We start from the raw sequence: 27,145 nt of genomic DNA on the forward strand, positions 1-27,145 counted from the left end.
AACCTTCCGTATGCCCCGGCCCAGGGAGGGGCCTGGGAAGCAATGGTCAAGCAATTCAAAATTGCCTTTTCCCACGTTATTGGGAACTCATCACGGAAACCCAACTTTGTTGAACTTCTTACATTTACTGGTAGTGCCACAAGAATAGTCAACGAAAGACCTTTAGTCCTTGTTTGTGATGACCTTAAGGATTCTACTGTTATCACCCCAGCCGCCCTCCTTAACCCATTCTTGAGCCCATTTTCATCAGTAGGAAATCCTCATGACCGAGATGAGTTACGGAGAGAATATAGGTATAACCTGGCTCTATCTCACAGTTTCTGGGAAAAATGGATCTCTTTCTATTTACCTTCCCTGCAGGGTAGAAAAAAGTGGGCCAGTTTGGTGGAAAACCTACAGCCTGGCCAATTAGTGGTGGTTGGTTCTCCAGAAGATATAACTAAGAGAGGAAGGTACCGTCTGGGGAGAGTCCATGAGATCATCCCCCAAATTAGAAAAGGAAAACCGATTGTCAGGCGCGTCAGGGTGGCAGTCTCAGTGGTGGATGAGGCATCGGGTGAGGTCAAAGTGGACCTGGTCCTAAGGGATATATCGTGCGTTGCTCCTGTGGGGAATGCTTGACTGCGTTCAGGACCCGGCCACGCCCTGGTCTGTTGTTAGCTGGTGTCGTCGAGGCATCTGTACCACCCTTGCCTTTCATTTAAATTTGTAGTGTATTGTAGATATGTACCACGCAAATCTGTTATTAACCTGCGTATTTCTATGTGTCATCCGCAGGACTCCAATATGCGTAACTCAACAACATGTCTTAGTAACGTATGCTCTACAGCAATCTCAGTCATCGGCCTCGTTATAAGTAGCTAGTTAGTTAGGCCTACTGTGTAATGCATTTGATTTGTTTGCTATTGTGTGTTTCATGCAAATGATGTAAATGCTAACCGTGTAAGTATTCGCAAGCAATCTCAGTAATTTGCGTCATTATAAGTAGCTAGTTAGGTACTGTGTAGTGCGTCTGAGTTGTTTGCTACTATGTGTGTCTCATGAAGCTAACGTAGATATTAATCGTTAATCGTGTAAGTATTCGCCAGGCCATTGTGGCCAGGGTGTCCAAGTGCCTTGCACTGCTATCAAAAGATAATCACCGTTTTTGTGTAGTTTTAATGTACATACTTTCTGTGTATTGCATGTCGGGAATCGACCCTTCTACTTCAACCTTTATTTAATTATGTGCCATAATTAGGGGCCGCAATGTTCCGGCGGGTCGATTGCCCTCTTGATTAGAATTGAAATTGTGATGAATTTGTAACTTGGCTGGTTGAATTAAGCAACGTTGAATTTGCGTTCTTTCACTGTTATACGTGACGTGGCCCGCCTTCTGACCAAGACGTTTAATTTCTGATTGTCGCATTTGCCGCGTGCCGGGAGCCGTGGTTTCTGGAGAGTATTTGCCATTGTGTTGAGTTTCATTTCATTATCGAAAAAAGCAAGCTAGAGAAATGAATGTGTACCACGGATTTAAGTTGTCGTGTTAAAGCCATTGTAAGTTTATACAAAATCAAGTTTTTATCCCAACTCGCGCTCAATAAATCAAAAAACAACAAGAAACAATTGCAAGTATGATTCAGGCAGACCGAGGAGGGATTGTAGGTAGGCAGTGAGCACCTAATCCTTGGAACCAACCCAATAAGAAAATTGTTTCTGTTTCATATTGGTTTCTCAAGACTACCTATATTGGTAGTCTGGAGACGTTGAATCAACATAAAGAAGAAGTGATTTTCTGACTGAACTGCTCCAGCCATCAGCTCGGGACAAATTTAGGTCAAACAAAACAATGCATAACTCCGCGATAGTCTCTCTGCTTGCGCATGTTGATTCACGAAGCAATTATGAGCTTATCGTTTGTAAGCGAAAAGAAATCGATTTCATGCTTTGCCAAACGTCGGCCAAAATCAGCAAAAATTCACCAAAATCTTGAATTTACAAGCAAACTACACACCTTTTGCTATCAACTTTACATCATCAGATCCGCATTGCAATTTTAGGAAAAGTCAAGAAAAACCAAGTGCATGGCGTTACTGTGCTTCAAGAAATTAAAAAAAATGTGAGGGGGGCAGATCTGGCCTCCCTTTGAGGATCAAAGTGTTAAACCATAAGCATTGCTACAGTTTTGCAATGATGAGTTCTCATGCACATGTCAGGGGATGACAATAACTGTGAGCGCTTTATTATGCAATTGAGTTTAGATACGAAGCGGAATCATTGTGTGACGCCCTTGAAAAATTAAAACTACGCACCAAGAACGATGGAGTGAAGCGGTCAGAAAATTTTTGATGACATGACGCATTGGATTGATTGTGCGATGTAGTTCCAAATCAATCGCCCAGGGCTTTGAATTTCAGTTGAAAGTTTTCAGTTATAGCTGTGATTAAAGTACATCGAATAGGAAAAAAACCTCGACAAAATATGAGTGGCAACTTGGCAAAATTTTAGTCTTGGCAAAACTTCATTACAGCAAAAAGCAGAGAATGTAATGCCAGAGAATGTAAAATATTACATATGTGCATTGGAATGTGTAATTATATTATAAAAACCATTAGTCTGCGACAAGTGATATTAAAAAATATCAGCAATATTAAAATTAATTTTCAAAGTGGGGTTGATGTGACATTTAAAATATTTTCGTCTACTACAGTCGTTCTGAATGGTTTGAAAAACGTCGAGTGGCCTTCAAATTTAGTATTAGTTACACTTTTATCACATGCCTTCTTTGTGTGTTCTACATCAAAGGAAGCCCCAAAATTAACATTCATAGAAATATGGGACTTCGGGTTGGAAAGACTAAGAATTATCGATGTGTCAAGTATGGCATAAAATGTAATTTTGCATATAAGCGGCATAGTTTTTACAAAATATAATTCAAATCAAAAAGGCATCTAATTTCTTTGTACACAATGATTCGATAACTGTCGAACAGGCCTAGCTGCTATAGCAATAGGCTCATCATCATCATCTTCGGCCATGCCTGAATAATGCGTTGGCTACCGTGAGTCTCCAGAACGATCGATTGTCTATAGTTCTGATTGAGTTTACAAAATCTTGGTTTGTCCATGTCCATGTTGAAAGATTTTTGAGGATTTTCAAACGTGGACGCCCCCAGTGCCTCTGACCAGGAATTTGCCCCATCATTGCTGAATGTTGAATTTTGCGTTGGCGATAGGCATGCCCGATAACTGTCATTTGCCTTTTTTTGAAAGTTGTGATGAGAACGCCAGGAATACAGCCAGAGTGTCTCCACACTTCTTCGTTAGAGATCTTATCCATGCAGTTAATTCCCAGCATTCACCGTATGAACCAAATTTCAGCACTTCTGATCTTCTTTTCTATCTGCGGCATAGGGTCTTTACTTATTACAAAGGGTTCAAAGCAAAGCTATTCATCATCACGTGCCGTCTCCGATCCGTAGGTTGGCTGTCATTTTTTTCCACAAGTCACACTCTTCTGCTACTCTTTTTATTATTCCCATGCTTGACAAATCATCCCACTGTATTACGTCATCTCTCCATGTTCGTCTCCTTCCCCTGTACTTCTTTTCTTCCACCATACCTTCAATAACCAATTGATGTGGCTGTCCTGCCGATCCTTTCAAAATATATCCCGCAAATTTGATGGTTTGTTTTGTTAAGTCGTTAGCCCATCTAGGCATTTCTTTTCCTAATTGCTTCTTTTACAATGTGCTTTTATAATATATGATATTTTTAATATTGTTCTGTAGCTATTGTTATTGTTAAAAAAGATAAAAAGAATTGTCGTTTGCCCATCTATCTTGTACTATAATTCTTTTTCTAATTGCTTCGTTTGTAATGTGTTTTTTATAATGATATAATTAATATTCTTCTGTAGCTATCGTTATTGTTAAAAAGATAAATAGATTTGTTTTAATAATTGCACCAACATTCTTTTCACTGCCATTGGATTTCCAAAAAAAATGAAAATAACAAAATTGTTCATCACCGTGAACATCTTGACCGTTTGTTGGCTGGTTGTCAAGGCTACGCGAGAAGTGACTTGTTCCTGCGGAGTTGGACCGGACGACAGTTGTGGAGATGAAAGGGTATTGTCCGGGCCCCCTGGCAAGAAAGGTCCAATGGGCTTACCAGGCTTGAAAGGTAAGTTTATTCTCTTCCTTTGAGTAAGCTTACTAAGATATAAGTTTGTTATTTCTTGACAAGTGCATGCATTGGTGCATCTTAATAGATATAAAATGGGGCATTTAACTTGGCCTGGCTTCATAACTCGGACCATATTCATGACATCTATTTGAAGCCGGCAAATCAGTTCTTTTTACATTGGTTTAACGTCTGTAGACGCTGATTTAATGAAAAGATTGAGCTGCTTGGTAAGTTTCTGCCTTGAAATTTTTATGAAGTACATAAACGCATCCAGATTCTCAGGAGATCCTTCAAAATTTATTCTTTTAGAGATTGTTTGAGCTAGCCTATTCGTATTTCAACTAAAATGTAAAATAGGAGACAAAGTTGCTTCATGCTCAGGTTTTGTGGTCTGATCCATTATGACCAGTTTTTCTGTTTGTTCAAATATCCTTTTTTTACCTATTTTTGCTTATAAATGACCAGGGTTTACAAGTTGAAAAAGATACCCAATCAAAGCAGCGTTAAATACAAGTAGCCTATGTACACGCATCGGTAGGCCTACTATCAGCACGGCATGTACATTGTACAAGAAATTTGTTGCTCTGCAAAGCATTGTATATTGAGAATCCATCATAAATTGCTCATTATGTTGCATAGGGACTGGATCTGTCACTTCACTTGTGACAAATTAAACTTTTTTCTAATGCAGGTGACCAAGGTATGAAGGGTGAAAGAGGACAAGCTGATGACACCAGCGCTGAGTTGGAGAGGTTGCAAAACAAGTTACTTGCACTGGAGGGGAAAGTAGAAAATTATGCAGTTTTTTTTAACAACTATCATACCAGTCAATTAACCGGTAGGGCATTTTCTTTTAGCAATATTTTCTATAAACGACCGCATTCAGCTGGTATTTTGTCTAATCCTTATATATGAACTACGAGCTCAATCAAGGTAATCGCTTTATATTAAAAAATTCGCAAAAGTAATAAATATACCTAGATTCCCAGAATTACCACAACGGTCAGTTGACTGGTACATGGTAATAAGAGCAAATTTTTCTTGTAAATGGCATTATCAACACAAAAGAAAGAAAAGGTATAAAAGAACCGTCATTTGAGTTTGTTACATATTTTGTTCGTAAAGATAAAAAGCCTCTATACACCATGTATACTACAGATGTGTTAAAAGTTTCAATCCTTACACGAAAATATTTTTCCGACACTAATTTGATCTTGAAACTTAAAACTTAGAATCATGCAATAGCAAGCAAGTAGAACACACAGATTCGACATACGATTTGCACTGTGGTGCCTCATTTTCTATTCATTTTGAAAATTCAACTTGTGCCATTGAAACACGGTGACCATTCCAGGTCATATTTAACCGAAGAAATATCAGGGTCACCGGACATCCCCTATTACCACTTCCCTAATCTTGGTTTTGCAAAATGAATATAAGTTAAAGGCAAAACAAGTTAACTACATGGTTAACTCAAGTTAGTTCAAACATGTTGTTTGCTCAAAACTTAATTATTATTTATGAGTTTAATTATGTTGTTTTTAATTGAAAGCGACTTCCTTTCAAAGACATGACTGCAATGATGTAGCCAAGCAAGGACACACCGCTAATGGAGTCTACACAATTTTAGTGAAAGGAAAGTTTTTAGATGTGTACTGCGATTTACAATCTGATGAAGGAAGCTGGTTGGTAAGTCAATCATTAACCCAATTTCATCTTTTCTTCGATTTTACTTTCTTTGTGTTATATTTCAGACGCGTATTTCATGTTCAGTAACTTTTGTATGGTCTACAATAAGAGTACGAAGCTAAATTTTGATCTAGGCATCTAGGATCGCATGAGATAGACTTTGGGTTAGAGGCAATGGCTAAAGTTTTGCATCCCATTCTTGATGAATAATTCCAAAATTATCTTATACAATAAGTTTGTTTCCTTAATCTTCAATTTCTCCATTCACTTTTTTTTTATTAATCCACTATTTGTTTCAAATACAATGGGGCAGTAAAAGGTTCTTTTTTTAGGTGCGACATGTGTACATTGTGATGTATTGCGTCTAGATTTGATTTTCGGTTGGTCCAAAGTGCTTACAATAACATTTCAAGTTAACAATTTAAAATCCCATCCATAATCAATTAGGAAATTCAAATGACACAATTTAAAGTTTGCCATTCCAAATTAATAATCCACCTTTGAACAAGAAATTTGTGTTTTTCTTTTATTGTGAGTTTTTTTCTGATTCAATTGCGTCAATTTTTACTTTCCCCCTTTAAAAGCATTTGCTAGAGTCGACGTTTCTAATCCTTATTCCCGTGTTTTGCAAAAACATAGATGGAAGCATTATTGTCTTGAAATGGATTTCGTAATTAGTTTCGTATGACTTTGCTTAAACAAGACACTCCTACTGGTATTAAGCATTTTAAATAAAATAAAATACACAGTTTAAGCGTTCACATCTCCACTGTTCCAGGTGTTTCAAAGAAGAAACTCAGGAGAAGTTGATTTTTTCTTGGGTTGGTCTGAATATCAAGCTGGATTTGGAAACAAAAGTGGCGAATTTTGGCTTGGTAGGTTGCCTGACTTTGACTCGAGTTGCAAGTTTGTCTCAAGATGCGATTTTTCCATTTTTAAGTTTACTCACATCATAGATACGAGGCTTTGTGGTGGCATTGAGCAGAAATCATTTTGTAAATAAAAAAAACGTATTTACAATGCGTGAAAATGCATATCAAATCCTAGTAAAGCAAATTATGTCACAGCATAATCTCAACAAAATTCAAAAGAATTGCATACTAAAACTTGCAATATCAAAACCTAAAAATTGTGACACTTATAGCACTAATCGACTACTTAGCTTACATCGTACACGAAATATTCCAGAAAATTTTATCACTTTTGATCTTATAAATGCAAAAATGATAAAAATGAAAAAAATCGCAATACACAAATTTTCCAGAAACGGTTTACTTTAAGTTTAAATTCCAGCATCACAATAAATAAATTTAGCTACAGCACAATTTTTTCTTGCTTTTTTTCTTTCATTAGGCTTGGATAATCTTCATGCTATCACCGTGCATTATGTGATATACGGTGATGTTCCTGTGGGCGCCAATATAACATATGTGTTGACAGTGTTTACATTGTGATTAGACACTCAATGCTCATTTCAATGCAATCTGAATGTTTGGCGCACACGCGCAAATAAGGTGTAAGCTACACTGTTAAATGTGTAGGCCTACATCATTGGCTCCTGACGTTACAACTGAAATGCTTGTACCAGCAACATTAAAACATGTCCAAAAATCATGTTCCTGTGTCAACTTAGCCTGATTTTTTTGCCAAAAACAAGTTATTCAAGCAACTTCTTGTTCGTAGAAAATACTTTGTACATCTCACGAAAGCTCAGGTTTAAGTTTACCTTTCACTAATTCCGTTTTTTTCCTTGATCCACTGAGCCGAAACAAGAGAGAACACTCGCTCCACAAACACATTACTGACTGGAAAGAAGATGATGCTAAATTAAATGATATTAATTAAATTAAGATGATGAAATTTTTATACCAGCAACATTAAAACTAGTCCAAAAATCATGTTCTTGTATCAACTTAGCCTGAATTTTTTTTACATCAATTGGCAAGAAGTCGAAGTTGAGTTCTGGACACGCTACATGTAAGAGATAACATGAGACTGTCATTGTAAAAATAGAAAGCCATCATGGGCAAATACGTGTGGACCATGTCTTGCCGAATGGAAAAGTTATGTCAGTGATATAAACTATAATACAATTATTTCAGAAAATATATATCAGCAGAACTTGTCTATCGCCAATGCACACACATATGACACACATCACTTGAACTTGTTTACACTTGTTGATGTTTTTCGTAGGCCATTACGTCTGATATATTAATAGTTTCAATGAACTTGAAGGGTTTAACTTACAATTCTAAAACAAGACTAAATTTTATTATTGTATAGTCAAATTTTTGGTAGTAAAATTATACAGTGACAGGCTTCTTTACTTTCTCAGCACCATAATTGTAGGGGACGCCAATATTAAAACAGGTCCATAAATCATGTCCTGTATCAATTTAGCCTGAATTTTTTCTTTTAATGTCAATTGGCAAGAAGTCAGCACTTAACTTGCAATTTCAAAATAAGGCTAAATTACTTTTTAAGGACGATAATTGTAGGAGACGCCAACACAAACTATCGATTGAATATCGGAAGTTATAGTGGAACAGCAGGTGAGTTGTTATTCATTTGAAAAAACGTGTCATGGCTACGTGACGGTGAGACCTGATTTGTTGCATTTTGCATATTTTGACTACCGCTACTACTCCTGTCTGATTAAATTGTCACTAAAATTTTTTTAATCAAAATGTCATTCTTTTTCAAAGCCTGGTGATGTTAAAACTCCATTTGTCACCTCGGAAAGATAGTAAAAAAAAACGTTAAAATATCATTTTTAGACAATTTCTTGCAGACGGTAACCAAACGTTGGAAAAATCTTCAAACGTCTGTGGAATGCAACAAGTCAAGCCTATCTCTATTCAATTTCACACTGATTAATGTTTTGCTAGTTTTGCACACAATTTTGAGAGTAGGGTATCGAAAACTGCTGACAGCTAAAAAAAGCTATATTACACAAAAATGTCATTTCATTACTAAACCAAAGATGAATAATAATTTTTAGGAAAACTCATAAAACTTTAGTTAATTTGAGCCAGTAGCTTTTATGTAATCGATGAAAACTTTAAGTATGGACTGAACCCGTGCACCCGTCAGTCCGAATAGGGTTAACATATGTTACAGCAATTCATCACTAGGTGTGTTCAAGCTAAAATTCATTCTGATTTTAAAAGATTTTAATTTCTAAAATTAAAGATAAATCAATAAATGGCGAAAATAATAATAAACAATTTCTGTGTGGGCAAGCAATTCTGCTGTGAAGTATCATGAATCGTTGTGGTTTTGGTCTTGCTTTCATTCCAACTTAAAAGTAAATACGTCGATGGAGGGCGTACAAGTGCTTGGAAAAGAATCCATTGGTATCATTGGAAAAAAGGCAGCTATGTGATAAAATAAAAATTAATTTTTAATAATTAATTAATAAAAATTAAAAATAATTTCATTTTGATTTCAAACTAACGATTTTTATTCTTATTATTGAAGGTGATTCATTGACCTACCACAATAATCAGCCATTCACCACAAAAGACAACAATAATGACAGCAGTGGAAGCAATTGTGCTTTGATTTATCCTGCTGGGTGGTGGTTTCGTTCTTGCATATATTCAAACTTGAATGGAGAATACATCGATGGAGGGCGTACGAGTGGTCATAAAGGAATCAATTGGCGTCGTTGGAAGGGAGACAGCTATTCGATGAAAAAGGCAGAAATGAAGATTCAATTAATTTGATGCTTCAATAAAAAACTACATTTTCGGTAAATTTACAAACAAAATGTATGACATAAATTTGCGTTTATTGTTGGTTTAGTTAGCAACGTATCTGTCAACATTTGTAGCCTACTTGTTGTCAACATTTATAACCTACTTGCTGTCAACACTTGTAGCTTACTTGTTGTCAACATTTGTAGCCTACTTGCTATCAATATTTGTAGCCTACTTGCTATCAACATTTGTAGCCTACTTGCTGTCAACATTTGTAGCCAACTTGCTGTCAACACTTGTTGCCTACTTGCTGTCATAATTTGTAGCCTACTTGCTGTCAACATTTGTAGCCTACTTGCTGTCAACATTTGTAGCCAACTTGCTGTCAACATTTGTAGCCAACTTGCTGTCAACACTTGTTGCCTACTTGCTGTCAACATTTGTAGCCTACTTGCTGTCAACATTTGTAGCCTACTTGCTGTCAACATTTGTAGCCTGCCTCTTCTGTATATATTTGACAACGAAGCTTCCGTGTTTTTATGTACTTTCGAGGGCTTTGGTAATTCGGTTTTTTAATCACAGAAAACTGTATTTATAGAATATATTACACGATTAAAAAAAGCAGAAAGTATCACACCAAATTGATAAAACAAAGTTTATTATAGAGCTTTTGCCACACAATGATTAGTCTGTGACAAGTGATAATAAAACACATCACAAATATAAAAGATTGGTCTTCAGTGTGAGGTTCTTGGGACTTATCATATTCGTTTATCATAAAGTAATTTTACAACTTTAATATTAGTTGCTCTTTTATCACGTGCTTCCTTTGATTTCTTTGTGATCAAAGGGCCCTTGTTTTAACTATCATCGAAAAAACTAAGCGATTAAAATTATTAATACTGTACTGACATTGTAAAACTGTCAAGCCAGTAATCACTTTCGCATGCAAACATATTCTGAAGAAGCATATTATTAAACTATATCTCCCAAGAAACGTGCTTGCATGAATTGGCAGAAATACATTATGATAGTGATATGTTCAGTATTTCAGTTCAAGCCATGCACATCGCAGTTTAGGTTTGTTGTTAGATATAAATGAAATCAGGAAAATCTCGACAGAAGATATTGTGAGCGTGAGAAACATCTGCACAAAAATGGAATTGTTTTTATGGCATCTCTGCAAAACAAACCTATCTGTAGTCGAAAATACAAATAATATATTTTATGTTACATTGCACATTGAACTTTTTTCATGTAATTTTCAGATCTTTCCAAAAACGAGTTCAAAAAAGATGTCCTGGTGTAGATGTAGGCTATTAGTTAGATTTATACGAGAAGTCAGAAGATTTAGAGAGGAGCAATAGGTTGTGAGAAAAAAAATGTTTTATTTTGATTTACAGTATATAAATCTAAATTTCATTGCAAAAACGCATTGGCCTCAAGGATTATTGTTTGTCCTTAGAGCTCAGTAAAACACAACTCTTCAAACGATGAAACGTCAAACTCAAGCAACGATTGTATTCAACCCCCAAGGTGTGTTGTTGAGCAACACATGGCAGGCGACAAGTGCAGTTTAGCGGAGGAAAATACTGAATTTCTAATGGTTTTTCTAATTCATGGTTATTGTTTGTAATCAATGATTAATGTGTAATTAAGGTGAAGGTAGTGCCTTAAAACAGCCATTCCAAGTGATGATCAATACAAACCCAATGGATGCAGCTTAAGTTACGAAATTCGAGTTTTTGTCGCAGTATTGTCACATTTTTTATTTAAAATTAACGAAAAACAAGCCGGGGTTTTGAAAGCGGTAAAAGGGCTACTCTTGACTATTCTTCAACAAGAACATGTTTCAACTACACAATCACAACAACGCTAAAAAAACACTGAATTTATGACTATATGGGTGCGAAAGTTGCAAAATCTAAAAAGAGCTATAGACTTTGAAAACTGTATCACATAATATGATTCAAGGTGAATGAAAGGCTTTCCTTTAACATACCTTTAAAAGATATTCATCTATTACAGCGGTTTTTGACGGGATTTTAGTGCTTTTTAAATTTAATGTTGGTTACACTTTTAACACTTGCCTCCTTTGTGTGCTCTGAGATCAAGAGAGGCCGAGATTAACCTTCATCGAAATCGGGGACTTCAGATTGGAACAATTAAGAACCACTAAACTGCTGTGGTGGAAAAGAAGCATTTTTACATATAATTCGAATCAAAAAGAAACATAATATTTTGAACGCGATGATTCGCTAACGGTCGAACAGGCCTAGCTGCAATGGCATCAGATACAACTTACTTTTATTTTTTAAGCAAAATAAATGTTTGTTTGTTTTTCATATGTTTACCCTGCATTGCGGGAAAGCGGACTTGAACGCTATGCATCGGTGCACGCCTTCCGACGTACACCTGACCCACGCTGCAGCTGACGGCAATGTCTGTTTCCGGTTGTCTACTTTACTTATGACTTAAATTTGATACTACCCATTACTCGAAATCGATCACTGGGTAGAGGCAATTATCGTAAAGTTTCTTGCCCAGAGAAACAACAGCAAGTGCGGGTGGCTGGAGTCGAACATGCAGGCTCTCGACTGCGAGCCCGAGGCGCTAACCACTCGGCCATTGCTGCCGACCTCGGCCATTGTTCAATCGTAACTGTCGTTGAAACAACATATCGAATAGGAAGAAACGTCAGAAAGATATGAGTTGCAATTTTTTAAACGCTTAGCCTTGGCTAAACTTTCTTACAGCAAAGAGCAAAGTACTTCATAAATCACAGCAAAAACAGTTGCAGATCAAGACCATCATACAAAAACAACCTTTTCAATTGAAAGATGGTAAGGCTGTTTGAAACAAACGATTTCAAAATTTCGAAATATTTCGTTTCCTTTCAAAGCAAAATTCCTGGTCTTACTTTTGTTTCCCTTCAAAATAAATTTTGAATGAAGAATTTCGTTTCAATTAAAAATCCAAGCTATTTCGTTTCCTTCTGCTTTCGAAACGAAACGTACAAGAATTTAAGAATTTGAAAGTGCCAAAAACTCATAAGTCAAAATGAATTCGCTTTAAGGCTCTTTGAAACAAGAATATTTTGTTTCATTTCGAAGAGAAATTTCTTGACTTAATTTCGTTTCGTTTCAACCTAAAATTATTTATCTTGATTTCGCTACCGAACAGAAATGTTCACGAACAGGTTGATTTCGTTTCAGTTCAACTTGAAAACGCTCGTTTCGATCAGCCCTAGAAGATGGTTCACGATCTGATGTGGAAATGAGGACTTGATATCGTGATAGTAAAACATATTTTCATAAACTGCCCAATAACCCTTCTTGGAACGATAACGAATCAAAAAATCTTGCCAACACTGATGTCATCTGACTCCGACAATGGGATAACCTTTATAAAATAGACAAACAAACAAATCAATAGTGGAACTTAAGTGAAGCAAACCAACTTTACAGACAAGAGGTTCTTTAGCCTTTTTGCACATTTGAACTCTTTATCAATCAAGGTCACCAGATTAATTCAAATGCACTTCAAAAGATTACCAAAAAAAATGCAATCCTACTTCACTGTGGTACAAGCAGCTTCAGCACTGGTGAAAACTGCAAGTTTACCATTATGTGCCGGTACTGATGGTTTATTGCAAATGATCTTCCCTCATGAATCAAGAATAAGCAAATGTACCTCCAGAAATAAACTGCAAGTTAAGAATTGTTGTTTAAAACTAACAGCTAAGAGTAAAGAAGATAATCAGCATGCTAACGATCGTTGAAAAAACTAAATGATTAAAACGATTTAAGCTAACATTATAAAAACGTCAAGCCAGTAATCATTTTCTCATGCAAACATATTCAGAATAAGCGTATTAAATTATATCTTCCAAGAAACGTACGTGGGTAAATTGGCAGAAATACATTATGATCGTGATATATTCAGCATTTCTGTTCAAATCACACACTTGTGAGTGGAAGAAGAGTTTGCATATTAGTTTTCAATAATTGCTGTTTGTGGCATATCTGCAAATGAAATCAATCTGTAGCCAAACAAAATTATGCAATATATATTTGCTTTTGTCAAATTTAATCTCCAGAGCTTTCTAACTAAAAGAGTTCATGAAAGATGTCGTGGTATGCAAGCTTTATGTAGGTGTATTAGTTTTGTTTTAGCGAGACGTCAAAAGATATAGAGAAAAGCAATAGGTCTTTTATTATATTTTGAGATGAGTGCATCTAATTTTCATAGCAAACACCGATTGGCCTTAACGATTGTTGTTTGTTCAGAAAGTTTTTTAGTAAACAATCGATCCTTCAAATGATAAAGCGGTAAGATCAAGTAACCATTGTTTATTTGTTTAACTCTCGAAGTGTGCTGTTGAGCAACAAAATGCCAGCGAGAAGTGCAGTTTGGTGATGTAAATTGCGTGAACGTTTTATCCCAAACAGAGACTTAGTAGCCAACTTTAATTAACCCGGCTGAGCATAAGAGCTCTCCTGCTTTGTTCCAATTAATCTTCGGCATGGAATTGAATTAACCACTGTTGTAACAATTATAGTAAAGGTATTGATTACGTGCTGCGACATGATGGTAAAGCTACAACATTAAGGCCTAGCTCGTTGACGCTTAAAAGTTAGTAACACCAACAGAAATTTTTTTAAGAAGGTGATAAACTTAATTGTCTGGTCAACTAATCTAATCAGTTTAAACGAAGTATATTTGTGGACCAGCGATTCAAAGGAGCTGATTACGGTTAGAGCGGTTCTAGGGCAATTGCACAACTCCATCAAAAAGTGCAGTAAAGTTTTTTCTTAATTAGCGCTAATGGTTTGATTCCTATTTGCGACAGAAATATATATAAACATCGCCACTAGAAATGTAAATTATGAAGGATTCCTCTTAAAAAGTCAAGTACATTGCGATTTTCATAGTCTTCTACAATGGGTGCAATGCGAGCTGAACAGTCTTGACAGCGTTTTTTTGGTAGTGGTGAAGGAAATCCTGCAACCATTTGGTTAATTGTTACCGTTGCTAAAGCCTGCTCGCTCTTTAATGCGTCCATAAACTTCCAAACGTTTGGATGACATGCAGTAATGTTAGCTTGAAGGGGGATATGCCATCTTTCCAACGAATTGTTTGTGCGGGGAAGATCTTCCACTACACGATCATGCATGCTCCACATGCTGATCGGCGGAAAACGGAGTGATCGTTTGTTGATGCGAAGCCTTTCTTCAAAGTAATCTACGGTCGAGTCAGCTTCTGTTTGCATGGTATCCTGAAGTGTTTCAAACGCACTAACTACGTCATTTGGTCGAATGAAAGCCAGAGCTGGAAGCATACGAATTTTCAGAGCAAAGTCAGCAGCTGCCTGATATTGGCCTTCCAATGCTTCCGCTTGCCTTTCCTTTGTTCGGTGTAACGATGTTGCCACCAATCGTCATCGAGCTACGAATAAACTTCACCAAGTCATGCTTAAATTTTATTATTCATATGGTATTCATTATCCGGGGGCAGTTTTCTGGGGGGCAATTGTTCTATGGGGCCAATTTTCTAGGGGGTAACTGTCCGGGGGCAATTGTCCGGATACCGGTTAGAGCATATGATAAATATAGTAAGTTAATTACGATCCTTAATAGGTCGATTTTTTAATCCGTGGATGGTGTGCGGCTGTGAATTTTAACCATTAATCTAATTAGATGTATTCATTTTACAGAAATCATTTTGTAAATAAAAAAAACGTATTTACAATGCGTGAAAATGCATATCAAATCCTAGTAAAGCAAATTATGTCACAGCATAATCTCAACAAAATTCAAAAGAATTGCAGACTAACACTTGCAATATCAAAACCTAAAAATTGTGACACTTATAGCACTAATCGACTACTTAGCTTACATCGTACACGAAATATTCCAGAAAATTTTATCACTTTTGATCTTATAAATGCAAAAATGGAAAAAATGAATATAAATCGCAATACACAAACTTTCCAGAAACGGTTTACTTTAAGTTTAAATTCCAGCATCACAATAAATAAATTTAGCTACAGCATAATTTTTTCTTGCTTTTTTCTTTCATTAGGCTTGGATAATCTTCATGCTATCACCAGTTCTGGTTCATATAAACTTCGCATTGATCTTGAAGACTGGGAAGGAAACACTACATATGCTGAGTACAGGTAATCAAAAACCTGGTTCAAAAACTACAATGTTTGATAGCTATTTTATCTAACTTTGGACGGAGTTTTTATCTTATAAAATGTTGCAGTTTGGTATTTTATCGAAGGACTACATTTGATGAAAGATTAGTATTTACATATTGACTGGCGTGCATTATGTGATATACGGTGATGTTCCTGTGGGCGCCAGTATAACATATGTGTTGACAGTGTTTACATTGTGATTAGACACTCAATGCTCATTTCAATGCAATCTGAATGTTTGGCGCACACGCGCAAATAAGGTGTAAGCTACACTGTTAAATGTGTAGGCCTACATCATTGGCTCCTAACGTTACAACTGAAATGCTTGTACCAGCAACATTAAAACATGTCCAAAAATCATGTTCCTGTATCAACTTAGTCTGATTTTTTTGCCAAAAACAAGTTATTCCAGCAACTTCTTGTTCGTAGAAAATACTTTGTACATCTCACGAAAGCTCAGGTTTAAGTTTACCTTTCACTAATTCCGTTTTTTTCCTTGATCCACTGAGCCGAAACAAGAGAGAACACTCGCTCCACAAACACATTACTGACTGGAAAGAAGATGATGCTAAATTAAATGATATTAATTAAATTAAGATGATGAAATTTTTATACCAGCAACATTAAAACTAGTCCAAAAATCATGTTCTTGTATCAACTTAGCCTGAATTTTTTTTACATCAAATCGAAGTTGAGTTCTGGACACGCTACATGTAAGAGATAACATGAGACTGTCATCGTATAAATAGAAAGCCATCATGGGCAAATACGTGTGGACCATGTCTTGCCGAATGTAAAAGTTATGTCAGTGATATAAACTATGATACAAATATTTCAGAAAACCGGGATGCGAGTGTGGCGCCACAGACCAGACAGTAGATCATGTCGTCCATGACTGCCCAATCCATCAACCACCACATGGAGCGCTTGGACTGAAGGCCCTGGATGACGAGACTGTCGAGTGGCTGATGACATCATGCCCAAACATATAGTCCAGAAGAACAGCTCATACGACAAAGAAAGACACATATGACACACATCACTTGAACTTGTTTACACTTGTTGATGTTTTTCGTAGGCCATTACGTCTGATATATTAATAGTTTCAATGAACTTGAAGGGTTTAACTTACAATTCTAAAACAAGGCTAAATTTTATTATTGTGTAGTCAAATTTTTGGTAGTAAAAATATACAGTGACAAGCTTCTTACTTTCTCAGCACCATAATTGTAGGGGACGCCAATATTAAAACAGGTCCATAAATCATGTCCTGTATCAATTTAGCCTGAATTTTTTCTTTTAATGTCAATTGGCAAGAAGTCAGCACTTAACTTGCAATTTCAAAATAAGGCTAAATTACTTTTTCAGTACCATAATTGTAGGAGACGCCAACACATACTATCGATTGAATATCGGAAGTTATAGTGGAACAGCAGGTGAGTTGTTATTCATTTGAAGAAACGTGTCATGGCTACGTGGCGGTGAGACCTGATTTGTTGCATTTTGCATATTTTGACTACCGCTACTACTCCTGTCTGATTAAATTGTCACTAAAATTTTTTTAATCAAAATGTCATTCTTTTTCAAAGACTGTGATGTTAAAACTCCATTTGTCACCGTGGAAAGATAGTAAAAAAAACGTTACAATATCATTTTTAGACAATTTCTTGCAGACGGTAACCAAACGTTGGAAAAATCTTTAAACGTCTGTAGAATGCAACAAGTCAAGCCTATCTCTATTCAATTTCACACTGATTAATGTTTTGCTAGTTTTGCACACAAATTTGAGAGTAGGGTATCGAAAACTGCTGACAGCTAAAAAACTATATTACACAAAAATGTCATTTCATTACTAAACCAAAGATGAATAATTTTTTAGGAAAACTCATAAAACTTTAGTTAATTTGAGCCAGTAGCTTTTATGTAATCGATGAAAATTTTAGGTATGGACTAAACCCGTGCACCCGTCAGTCCGAATAGGGTTAACAAATGTTACAGCAATTCATCACTAGGTGTGTTCAAGCTAAAATTCATTCTGATTTTAAAAGATTTTAATTTCTAAAATTAAAGATAAATCAATAAATGGCGAAAATAATAATAGACAATTTATGTGTGGGCAAGCAACTCTGCTGTGAAGTATCATGAATCGTTGTGGTTTTGGTCTTGCTTTCATTCCAACTTAAAAGTAAATACGTCGATGGAGGGCGTACAAGTGCTTGGAAAAGAATCTATTGGTATCATTGGAAAAAAGGCAGCTATGTGATAAAATAAAAATTAATTTTTATTTAATAATTAATTAATAAAAATTAAAAATAATTTCATTTTGATTTCAAACTAACGATTTTTATTCTTATTATTGAAGGTGATTCATTGTCCTACCACAACAATCAGCCATTCAGCACAAAGGACAACGATAATGACAGCAATGACAGCAATGGAAGCAATTGTGCTTTGATTTATCCTGGTGGGTGGTGGTTTCGTTCTTGCATATTTTCAAACTTGAATGGAGAATACATCGATGGAGGGCGTACGAGTGGTCATAAAGGAATCAATTGGCGTCATTGGAAGGGAGACAGCTATTCGATGAAAAAGGCAGAAATGAAGATCCAATTAATTTGATGTTTCAATAAAAAACTTCATTTTCAGTAAATTCACAAACAAAAGATACGAAATAAATTTGGTTCTATTGTTGATTTGGTTTAGAAACATATTGCTATCAAGACTTGTAGCCTACTTGCTATCAACATTTGTAGCTTACTTGCTGTCAACATTTGTAGCCTACTTGCTGTCAACATTTGTAGCCTACTTGCTGTCAACATTTGTAACCTACTTGCTGTCAACATTTGCAACCTAATTGCTGTCAACATTTGTAGCCTACTTGCTGTCAACATTTGTAGCCTACTTGCTGTCAACATTTGTAACCTAATTGCTGTCAACATTTGTAACCTGTCTTTTCTGTATATATTTGACAACGAAGCTTCCATGTTTTTATGTACTTTCAAGAGTTTTGGTACTTTGTTTTTCCATCACAGAAAACTGTATTTATAAAATATGTTACACGATTAAAAAAGCAGAAAGTATCACACCAAACTGATAAAACAAAGTTTATTATAGAGCTTTTGCCACACAATCATTAGTCTGTGAAATCATTATTCTGTCGTCGACGTCGTCTGAGCTTCTGGGGCCGAGGGTCTATCCTTTTACCACCCAGATTCACGATGTTCCCGGACTACACTGGAAGGCTGCTAGAGAGCAGCCAGTCTTTAATAGTTTCATCATCCATGACGCGCAGACCTTCCACTCCGTTAGGTGGCTTGAAGATGGTACAATCATTGATGATGTGGTCTGCGGTCTGTTCCTCGGCACCACATTCACAAGAGGAGGAAGAAGCCAATCCCCATTGGTGCATGGTTGAGCGGAAAAGCCCGACGCCCGTACGGAGACGGTTGAGGCGCACCCATGCCTGTCTCTGTAGTGTCAGGCCGATTGGGCGTGTGTCGGCGTCGGGGATGAACGAATTGAGTCTGGTGGTGCTTGATCTCCATTCAGAATTCCATTTATGGTCCGCCCAAGTAGCCGCAGAGATATCTTGTACATCAGCTTCGTTGATCAGAAGCCGAGCGGCTGGCACGAATGGGTGTCTTGATTTCAGTCAGCGGGGGTTCCCGTTTGGGAAGGCAGAGATCTTGTGGTGGAGAAGGTGGTTAGGCTCCAGTGCCCGTCGACCGAGGAACAGAGTGGCTTCTTCGCGACGAAGCTCAGCAGGTTGGATGCCAGCGAGAATGGGGAGATTGTCTAATGGTGTGGGACGCAGGCATCCGGTCACTGTGCGCAGGGCGCTGTTTATAGTAGTGTCGATGTTGTGGCAGTGAGCACTGCGGCACCAGACAAGTGCACAGTACTCTGCAGAAGAGTAGACAAGGGCTAAGGCTGCTATTTGCAAAGTGTCAGCCCTCGCCCCCCAGCTCGAGCCTGCCAGGCGCTTGAGTAGCGCAGCGCGGGATGTCAGTTTCTTGCGCAGCGACACCAAATGGTGGCGGTATGTGAGCGATCTGTCTAGTGTCACCCCAAGATACCTTGGCTCGGGGCAGAAGGACAGAGGTTTTCCGTTGTTGTGGCCATGTAGCTCACGATCAGCTTCCCGATTGTGTAGGTGGAAAGCTTCCGCCACAGTTTTGGTTTCGCTGAGTTTCAGTCGCCAGTTCTGGAGATAAGCTGAGATGGTTTGCATGTCCTGGCTCAAGGTGTCTTCTAGATTTTCCCACGACTTTGTGGAGTGGAGAATTGCCAGATCGTCCGCATAAGCGTATTTTGCGGAGACCGTGGTTGGCAGGTCGTGGGTGTAGATGTTGAAAAGAAGTGGAGCCAGGACCGATCCCTGTGGGACGCCGTTTTTCAGACGTCTCACTCTGCTTAGCCGTGGATTGCCGGTGGTGAGGGTGAAGCTTCGATTCCTGACAAGTTCCATAATCATATGGACCATATGTCGGTCAGGAAGCAGGCGAAGCAGCTTGTAAGTAAGGCCGCGATACCATACAGTATCGTAGGCAGCTGTGAGATCTAGAAAGACAGCCCCGGCCTTCTTTTTTGCCTCAAAGCAGTCCTCGATGTCTTGGGTCAACAGTGTGACCTGATCTACAGTGGATTTTCCGCGCCGAAACCCAGCTTGCTTTTTTGAAATAAGCGGGTCGATGATTGGGTTGACGCGGGCATAGATCAGCCTGTCGAGGATTTTGAAAGGAACGCAGAGGAGGGATATCGGACGATAACTCCTTGGGTCCTCTGGTGGCTTGTGAGGCTTAGGGATCGCAACTACTAAAGCTCTTCTCCAGATTTTTGGGATTGTGAGGTGGTGCAGGCAGGAAGAAAGGAATCTACGTAACCAGGACTTTAGTGCATGGCCAGCATGGAGCACAAGCTCAGGGCAGATCTTATCCGGCCCTGGAGACTTGTGTGGTTTCACTAGGCGGAGGGCGGTGGCGAATTCCTCTGGAGTGACATCTCCAGAGATTGTTTCTTCTTGTGGTGTTACCACCCGCCACAGGGCAGACACTTCCTTGGCGACAAGGCGGGATGTCTCGCGGTCCTTTGTCTTGTAGACCCCGTTCTGCACTAGCTGGGAAGCGATGGCATTTGCAGAAACGGGGCACTGGCAAGGGGAGTTTGCTGAGCGCCCAGTGAGGTTGTTGATGATGCTCCATGCTTTGCGGCTTGAGTGTGAGAAGTCAATGGTTTGGACGGCTTCATTCCATCGCTCAAGCTTCTTTGCGTCCAGCCGCTCAAGTAGTCTGGTGGCGGCGGTGTTAGTAGCAGTACCCGGGGTGGCGTTTAGGTAGGAGCGATAGAGAGCTTCACACTCAGAGTCCTAGCATGGTGTATAGCTGGTTCGATGGCCACGTGGTATTGTGGCCTTTGCCGCAATTATTATAGCATTGCAGAAGTCCTGGTATGCCTCGTCTGCGTTGCATGTTTCAGGTGGTGGTAACTTTGCAGTAGACTCATTGGTCAAGAGGCTGTATTGATTCCAATCGGCTTTTTTGAAGTTCCATCGCTTCACCGGTGAACTCGGGACAGGAGCCACAAGTTTTGGAGCGATGATGAGGGACGGCCGGTGTTGGGACCGCGGGAACTTCTCAAGCACACGTCTGTCTGGAAGAGAGCTGTCGACACTCGCGAAGGCCAAGTCAGGGTTTGTCCCTGTTCCCCAGCGGCCGGAGTGGAAACTGGCTGGTTCCTTTGGATTTAATAGGAGGGCAAGATGGTTTGTAGAGGCCCAGTCAGCCAGCAATTCTCCGTCGCTGCTTGTTTTGTTGTAGCCCCAGTCGATGTGCTGGCAGTTGAAGTCGCCAGCGTAGAGACTGGGGGAGGGGAACGTTGGAAGGGATGATGGCAACATTCGCGAGGGTGGGGGCTTGTAGATGTTGACGACGTTGTAGTCTGAGATACATATGCACACCCACTCAATCTCGGCATCAGTTGCAGATTAGTCGACAAACGTCCACTTCAGGCTCTCATGCACAAACGTGGCAATGCCGTGCTTCCTGCTTAAGGTAGACCCGGCTAGCGTGTACTTGGGAATAGCTAGCCTATCTGCAGAAGTGCAGTGGGTCTCCTGGAGGAGGATGACGAGTGCCCGGTTGGTATGGGGAAGCTGCTCCACAACTTTGGTCTTGCTTGTTGTGTAGCCTTCTATGCTGAGCTGCAGAATGGTGGGGCGTCTGAACTTATCAATTGCCCCTTGCAGCTGTGCCGTCCGGGCGGAGGCTCTTTGTTGACAAATTTCTCATCTGGTTAAAAGCAGATGGTACTCACAGGATGGGGCACGAGGAGCCATTTGTCGTCCATCCCATTATTCTGTGACCAGTGATAATAAAACACATCACAAATATAAAAGATTGGTCTTCATTGTGAGGTTCATGGGACTTATCATATTCGTTTATCATAAAGTAATTTTACAACTTTAGTATTAGTTACTCTTTTATCACGTGCTTCCTTTGCTTGCTCTGTGATCAAAGGGCCCGTGTTCCAACGATCATCAAAAAAACTAAACCATTCCATTAAAATTATTCAAACTAACATTGTAAAATTGTCAAGCGAGCAATCACTTTCGCATGCAAACATATTCATAATAAGCACATTAACTTATATCTCCCAAGAAACGTACGTGTATAAATTGGCAGAAATACAATATGATCGTGATATGTTGAGCATTGTAGTTCAAACCATACACATTGCAGTTTAGATTTGTTGTTAGATGTAAATAAAATCTGGAAAATCTCGACAGAAGATGTTGTGAGCGTGAGAAACATCTGCATAAAAAATAGAATTGTTTTTGTGGCATCTCTGCAAAAGAAGCCAACGTCTAGATAAAAATAAAATAAAAATGAAATATTTAATTCACATTGCACATTGGTCTTTTTTTATTTAATTTTCAGACCTTTCCAAAAACGAGTTCTAAAAAGATGTTTTGGTCTAGATGTTGGCTGTTAGTTAGGTTTATACGAGAAGTCAGAAGATATAGAGAGGAGCAATAGGTTGTGTGAAAAAAATGTTTTATTTTGATATACAGTATATAAATCTAGATTTCATTGCAAAAACGCATTGGCCTCGACGATAATTGTTTGTCCGCAGAGCTCAGTAAAGCACTTCAAACGATGAAACGTCAAACCCAAGCAACGATTGTTCAACTTCCAGGGTGTGTTGTTGAGCAATACATGGCAGGCGAGAAGTACAGTTTGGCGGGGGTGTAATGTACGTTAGATGCTGAATTTCTTATGGTTTTTCTAATTCATGGCTATTGTTTGTAATTAAGTAAATCTAGATCAATGGCGATGTTTATTTGCACGCTTTGCAGATGAAAAAAAAAAACATTTCAACTTACTTTGACCTATATCTTTATTGCCTTCTTTCTGTCCAATACTGCAGCTTTCTTTGAGCTTTATAAATCAAGACCATTTGAGAAAGTTTATGGTAATTGGTGGATCCATGTTTTGTTTTTTTGAAAGAGGGAATGTGTAGTTAAGTTAAAGATAGTCCCACATTCAGTTACGAAGCCTCGGAAAATGAAAAGGTAAGGTTCTGATCACACCAAGCTTTTAGCACTAACGGGAGCAGGGTTGCCCGTTCCTTTCTTTTGCATGGATTTGGTTTGGTTTTCGAATCTTCATCCTCGGACTGACAAAGCCTTGATAGGTTATTCCTGGTAGTTTTGCATACTTGTAGAGGCTCTTTACGCAGGGCCGGTTACAGAGATTGGCAGAGTAAAGTTTTCCGATTGTTGAAGTGTTGTTGCCGGGAAATTATTCCATTCACTAGGTTCCGCTGAATGAAGAGCAGTCCTGAAATGCGTTACTCAAGTGCACACCCTGAGAGTCGAACCAGCGCCGCGTGATCTTGAGCCGTGCGCGTAACCACTGATCTTATGGGGCGGATAATCTGTAATTATATAGACTTTTTAATGACATTATTGTTAATGTTACGACTGAATTTGTATTATAAGAGATCTATAAACTTGTTTCATCAGATATTTAGTAGGCATGAAGAATCGAACCGTTTTATTGATGTTGAGCCCTGTTAGTACTCGGGTATGACTAAGAGGTTATCTTTCATTGAACCAATTAGATTTCTGTAACTCGTCACCGAATGCGATGTAACTTTAGAAGGCTAAACTGACATGGAATAGTCAAATAAAAGTCATTTATTGAAGGAACGGATGCTTTGTTCAATTTTGTTTTCTACTTTCATGCTTCTATCTATTCTTCTGCTTCTAAAACCTTTAGGATACAAATATGAGTCCCAATAATTGAGCATGGATATTAGCAGGTTGGAACCTGTTATATCTAGTGATGCCAAATATCTATTTGCCAATTTGAGAATAATTTAAAACAGATCTGTGTAACGTAATTTTGATTTTCCAATAAGTCTTTTTCTTAATTGGATACCAGAGTTGTAAAACTACTTAAGTCACATTTTGTGGAAATGAAGTAACCAACAACAACATCTTGTTTGGTGGTCAGTGCCTGTCCTTGCGCAAAATTTAATTTAAAAAAAAAACAGGGCTTAATTTTGTTACAACACACGCTAGTGTTTGCATAGAATAAAAGGGTTAAACAACGATGAAAGAACTTTAGTTTCCTTTATCTCAAAAGTCGTATTTTGGACTTAACACTTTGCTCCTCAAAGGGAGGCCAGATTTGGCCCCCCCCCTCAAATTTCCGTTGATTACTTGAAGCACAGTAACGCCATGCACTTGGTTTTTCTTGACTTTTCCTAAAATTTTCAGGCGGATCTGATGATACTAAATTTGATGCTAAAAGTTGTGTCGTTTTCTTGTAAATTCAAGATTTTGGTGAATTTTTGCTATTTCTGGCTAACTTCCAGCAAAGCGTGAAATGGATTACATTGCGATAACAAGTCATAAGCTCATAATTGCTTCGTGCATCGATATGCGCGAGCAGAGAGAAACGTCCTTTTGTTTTCCTTTGTTTGGTTTGACCTCAATAATAAAAGCGCGTTATTTCTTATGCTACAAAAGAAAATCCAGTGGTCACAAAGTTGTTAATTAGAAACAATAATAGCAAACGTTTTTTGCGTTATCAGCTTTACGAAGAACAGCAATCTACGATCAATGTAGGCCACAAACTATTCAAAACAGTTGTTTCAACTAGCAAATATCCATTGACGCATAAAAAGCGTTACAATAAGAAATCTTCCCTTAGGTAGTGAGTAGTGACATGAAAAACCTGGTTTCGAAATAAACGTTCTATGGAAATACTCTCATTGACAAAACTTGCAATTGAGGAAATGTATCACTGCAAATGCTTTTGGAAGAAGCTGAAGAAATGGCGTTTTTGCAAACAGTAATTGTGAGATATGCTCAAAATTATGAGATCACGTAGCAGCTTACTCGATGACTACATGTCCCTTCACTGCTTTATGTCGCCTAGGCCTACTTGTTTTGTGTTGCATTTTTGTTTCACAGTGCACTGTGTGTTGTTCCGAAGAGCGCAAAATAAAGATGATAATGCCTCGTCTTCACTACAAAATATTTTGTATTGTAGACTAGGCATAATGCTCGGCGTCACATAAGACAAACAACAAATCAGCTTTCTTGATCATTGATTCAACATCTGAATACGTTGCGCCAATGTATAAGAGACCGGCTATTGTGAAGACCCGCCATTTATAAACGATCCGATTATTCCAAAAGTGGGACAAACTAATGAATCAAAGAATGAATAAACAATGCTGAGAAAACTAAATCTAAGTGACGAACAATACCGATGTCGTCATTTATTTTGGAAAAATGCTGCCTAAACTTATCAACAACAAAAAACGTAAATAACGGCTGGGATCCCGAAAGCAGAATTTGCTCGACTTTAGCATGAATTTAGTCAGACAGCCAATAAATCCACACATACAATAACGGCCACTCAACGGCTATAATATTCATAATCAACCTGGTTCTGGGCGGTTTGTGTAACAGTTCAGGGGAAGACAGTACTTGAAATGATGCACCACACAAAAGATTTTCAATGAAGACTGAGTCTAAAAACCGGTGTGGATTGTGCTGCACAGTGACTTCAAGTTTAGGACAGAAAAGGCACAAAATATCAAAATAAAAACAAAGACCTTGTGGAAAATTTGCGGGAATCATAACACGATGCAAATACTATAAACGCGTAGTTTGCATGCTGCTCTAAGCTGGCGGGCAACCACAAAGATAGACAACAAAGGCAGTTTATAACTCGATAACAGCGTAATAAACATTATAAATACGTAACCCGACAGTTTTCTTTTACAAACGTTTTACGTCTAACAGTAAAGTCTCCGCGACAATTTTTGTGAAGCGTTTACAAACTACGGTTTTGCAAAATCATTCATCATTATTATTTTTACTTTTCGGATGTTGTAAAACGTCATCAGAAAAAATCACAAAAAACATTTCATTACTTCAATGTAGTAGGCCTAAGAATTTTTTATACATTGTAGACACGTTTTATCAACCAAGAAGCCGTTTTTTTGGCAATATAAAGTTATACAAAATAATTTGCAATCCTGCAAATGTTTGGAAAGAATCTAGGAAGTCTTCTCACAATCTGGCACAAAATGATTATGTTTATTGTATATCTGCAATATTTTTTACGACAAACTTTGAAGCTTCGTTATAATCATTTTTATATTTGAAGTCAAAAGTTAATTTTTTTTTGGCGAGAAACATAATCGCTGCCTTGCTGATGTTGTCGCCTTTACGCGTATTTTTTGTGTTTCAAACAATGACGACCCAGTCAGCAATCCAGTCCTTTTACATTGATTCAACATTTGTAAACGTTAAATTTATGTAGCTTTGCTGACTGTGGGTTATTTCACATTTCCTTTGTTTACGCATGTTGATCAATTCGCTGTTGCATTGTTTCGACGCTGGCGGACTAAAAATGTATTTTCAAATTGATTGACACAATGTAAATGCTGTATTGTTTGTGGATGTAATTTATGAGTTATGTTTATAAACACCGGTAAGCGAAATGACTTATGATGTAGCCTGCAGGATATTTGTGATGCGACTTGACACAAATCCACAATTTCAAAAGTACCCAATTTGAACTTAGAAATTTCAGATAATTTCAACAACTTGTTCAATTGTCTTCTCTCTACTAAAATATTCATACTACAAACTCAGTTGTAGACCTAAAATACACAAACGAAGATGTAAACAGCTATTCAAGCAGGCTAAGCTGTTACTTATGAGATATTTGGTTCCATAAAACTAGAAGCTAGCCATGAGTTTGGGAATGCATTAGTTTAGGACAAAAATGTAAGACAACAAACGCAGTTTTGTTTTTTTTCAAATTCGTGTAACAATATTACTCTGATTGTAA

General features: G+C 37.9%; 1 protein-coding gene across 1 annotated transcript; it reads left to right on the top strand.

The window, feature by feature from the left end:
• Window positions 1-3,985: 3,985 nt before the first annotated feature.
• LOC145771146 (microfibril-associated glycoprotein 4-like) lies at window positions 3,986-18,386 on the top strand. Its single transcript, XM_082582884.1, has 7 exons — window positions 3,986-4,166; window positions 4,861-5,007; window positions 5,722-5,858; window positions 6,637-6,733; window positions 15,647-15,743; window positions 17,136-17,203; window positions 18,130-18,386. The coding sequence occupies exons 1-7, from the start codon at window positions 3,986-3,988 to the stop codon at window positions 18,384-18,386; spliced, it is 984 nt and encodes a 327-aa protein (XP_082439010.1).
• The last annotated feature ends 8,759 nt before the right edge of the window (window positions 18,387-27,145 follow it).

This window comes from Aplidium turbinatum, chromosome 5 (assembly GCF_918807975.1).
Source record: "Aplidium turbinatum chromosome 5, kaAplTurb1.1, whole genome shotgun sequence".
In the NCBI taxonomy this organism is placed as follows: domain Eukaryota; kingdom Metazoa; phylum Chordata; class Ascidiacea; order Aplousobranchia; family Polyclinidae; genus Aplidium; species Aplidium turbinatum.

What these genes read in the sequence shown, in the direction of transcription:
- LOC145771146 (XM_082582884.1), top strand. Translation starts at nt 3,986, where the DNA reads ATGAAAATAACAAAATTGTTCATCACCGTGAACATCTTGACCGTTTGT. An exon ending in ACTACATATGCTGAGTACAG is followed by an intron (nt 15,744 to 17,135) that starts GTAATCAAAAAC and finishes TTACTTTTTCAG; the next exon opens with TACCATAATTGTAGGAGACG. An exon ending in AAGTTATAGTGGAACAGCAG is followed by an intron (nt 17,204 to 18,129) that starts GTGAGTTGTTAT and finishes TTATTATTGAAG; the next exon opens with GTGATTCATTGTCCTACCAC.